Here is a 2585-nt window from a genome sequence, read left to right as displayed (position 1 = left end):
TATATATGAATTGAAAAATTCGAAATTCATACTAAATTCATACTGAATACTAACAAGTTGGATATTTTAAATTTCCCCAAGCGTTACCTGTCATTGGTGTTATAACTATAAAAATAATAAATCATTTTCCTCTTAGTTTGGAAAACCAAATAGCATTTAGTTTGTATTATTTATAGTCACTTTAAGTATATTTATTATCATGCTAGCTTTTGTTCTTGGGTCTCTTGATGGTGCAGCCGCTTAAACCGCTCTGAACAATATTATCGCTTATCACGATAACTCCTGGGAACGTTTATCGCCCAGCAGCATCTGTTATCGTGACAGGCCTGCTGCTGAAGGCGCCCACCGCCTCTGAGCCTCACTGCGGCTGCTGGCGCGCTGACAATGACTTGAATGCTGATGATCGTGGAGATCAACAAAGGAGACAAGGAGAGAGGAGATGAAACGCTTCCTGAGCGCTGAGGAGAATGGAGAGCCGCTGACAGACTGCAGCGAGCTGTCACACAACCTCACCGCCTCCTCCTCTTCCTCCTCCTCCTCCTCCTCCTCAGCCCACAGACACGCGGCCCTGTCCTCGCTCCAGACCCGGGGACCAGGCGGCGGGTCGGAGCCGAGGAGATCCGCGCTGAAACGCAGCCGAGGCGGCCAGGAAGGACGAGCGGACCCGGAGGAGGCGGAGGCGGCGGCGGATCATCCGGCGGCTCCGGGGGTCGTCGTTCAGCGGCGGCTGCAGCCTCAAGGACGCGGCGTCGGAGGAGCGGAAGGTGTGGAGATGATTTCAGCGGCCGGCAGAGATGCGGACGGGAACAATAACAGCAGCAGCAGCATCTCTGAGCCTCCTGCGGGCAAAGTCAAGGAGGAGCGGAAGGGGAAGAACCTGATCCGGGGCTGGAAGAGGGACCGGGACGCCGCCGCTCCTCCCGCCCGGATCAGGAAGGAGAAGCCCGGCGACGATGGCGCGTCTCCTCCGCCTTCCGTCTTCCTGCCGGAGCATCACCAGGGACCCGGAACCGACTCCCGGATCCCCGCGGGAGACAGCAGCACCATCACCGGAGGCTCCGGGAAAACAGCGGCGGACTGTGGAGTAAAGAGCGGCGGAGGAGCTATTGTTGTCCGGCGGCTTCACGACGAGCCTCCGGCGGCCAAGAAACACAGAGGAGCCGAGAAGGTAGGAGTTTTATCATCCCCAGGCACACAACAGGGTTTATTTAAACAAATGAACAAATATAGAGGGATGCAGGTGTGAAGGCCACAAACGGAGCATCTTGATGTCCTTTTGTTGCTGCCCAGCTGCTGTCATTGTTCCCATCGGCGCAGATTTCTGATTTTCTCTTTCTTCTTCGTTTGGGGAGATTTAGAGAAGGTTGGATGCATGTTTTAACAAATCGTTTTCTCTGAATGCTTTGTTTGCTGTTTCCCATGTGGGGAAAAAAACCTCATGATGTCAAATTTATTCACATTGGATGTCGCCAACCCCGTTTCGTTCTTTCTTTTTAATTCTTTTAATGAAAAGGCTGACAGGTTGCGCTTCGGAAATGTATTTTTGGGAGCTTTAAATAAGTCATCCAGAGGGAGAAGATGGAGGAAGATGAAGGGAAGGGGTGGAGGGGTGAGGTGAGGAGAAGAGAGATGTATGATGGAGAGCGAGGAATTTGATTTGACAGCAGAGGACGCAGGCTGGAAGAGTCTGGCAGACAAAGAGGGAGGATGTCCAGGAGGAGTTTGTGTCCGCAGGAGAGACGCTGCTTTGTTTACGTGTTGATCTGAAGGGTTTGCTAAAAAAACCATTTCTGAGCTCCACTCAGCTGTTTGGTGTCGGTTCAGTTCATGGCTGGACTGCAGCAGCTTTACGTCATCACACGCCGGAAACTCATGGGTTTGGCCGAGCAAACCCGTCCAGGATCCGGTCGGACCGTCACTGCTAACGAGCGGCTTCTCGTTTGTCATGGCTGTGAACTCAGATGATCAGATTTGATAAGATGTGAAGCCATTACCTGCTGCTGCTGCTGTTGGGTCAGCCTTCCAGAGCGCCCAGGTGTTCTGGTTCCGGTCCGAACGTGGAGAGGAGGCAGCATTCAGCAAGTGTCTGTGACCAAACCCACCTGGTTACAGGTGATTTGGATCAATAATAAACAGCATTGATCAATATATCTGAGGCGTATTGATGATTGTGGCTCCTGACAAACTGATGTTTTTATGACGATTTTATGTTTTCAGCCATGTTGCTGAAATGTGATGTACAGACAATCTTGATTGGTTGATTGATTAATTGGACCAATCCAGAGCCGGCGTGTGGCTTCAGTTATTCCAGCTGGAAGCTAGAGATCAGGATGAACTTTGACCTGAACCGTCAGAACCACATAAAGACGGTTCAAAAGTCGGCCTCCTGTCAGCGGAAGAACATTTCCAGGATCAGAGGATCTAGAGAAACTAATCTGTTTATCTTTAGTCGTATCGATTATTGGTGTCTATACCAATAATAGACACCAGCTGATCCAGTTCTACACCACCTAGTTCTACACCACTCAGTTCTACACCACCTAGTTCTACATCACCCAGTTCTACACCACCTAGTTCTACACCAC

The 2585-nt window shown here is 50.7% G+C and overlaps 1 protein-coding gene across 1 annotated transcript in view; it reads left to right on the top strand.

Moving 5' to 3' along the window:
• The first annotated feature begins 62 nt into the window (after positions 1-62).
• The window catches only part of znf608 (zinc finger protein 608), a 57386-nt gene continuing 54863 nt past the window's right edge, over positions 63-2585 (top strand). Inside the window, exon 1 of the mRNA XM_008419502.2 lies at positions 63-1168. Within this exon, the coding sequence (XP_008417724.1) occupies positions 440-1168 (729 nt within the window). The 5' untranslated portion in view covers positions 63-439. The remainder of the gene's footprint in view (positions 1169-2585) is intronic.

The sequence above is a fragment of the Poecilia reticulata genome, linkage group LG9 (genome assembly GCF_000633615.1).
Source record: "Poecilia reticulata strain Guanapo linkage group LG9, Guppy_female_1.0+MT, whole genome shotgun sequence".
NCBI classification, from domain to species: Eukaryota; Metazoa; Chordata; class Actinopteri; order Cyprinodontiformes; family Poeciliidae; genus Poecilia; species Poecilia reticulata.
This window is presented reverse-complemented; position numbering and strand designations above follow the sequence as displayed.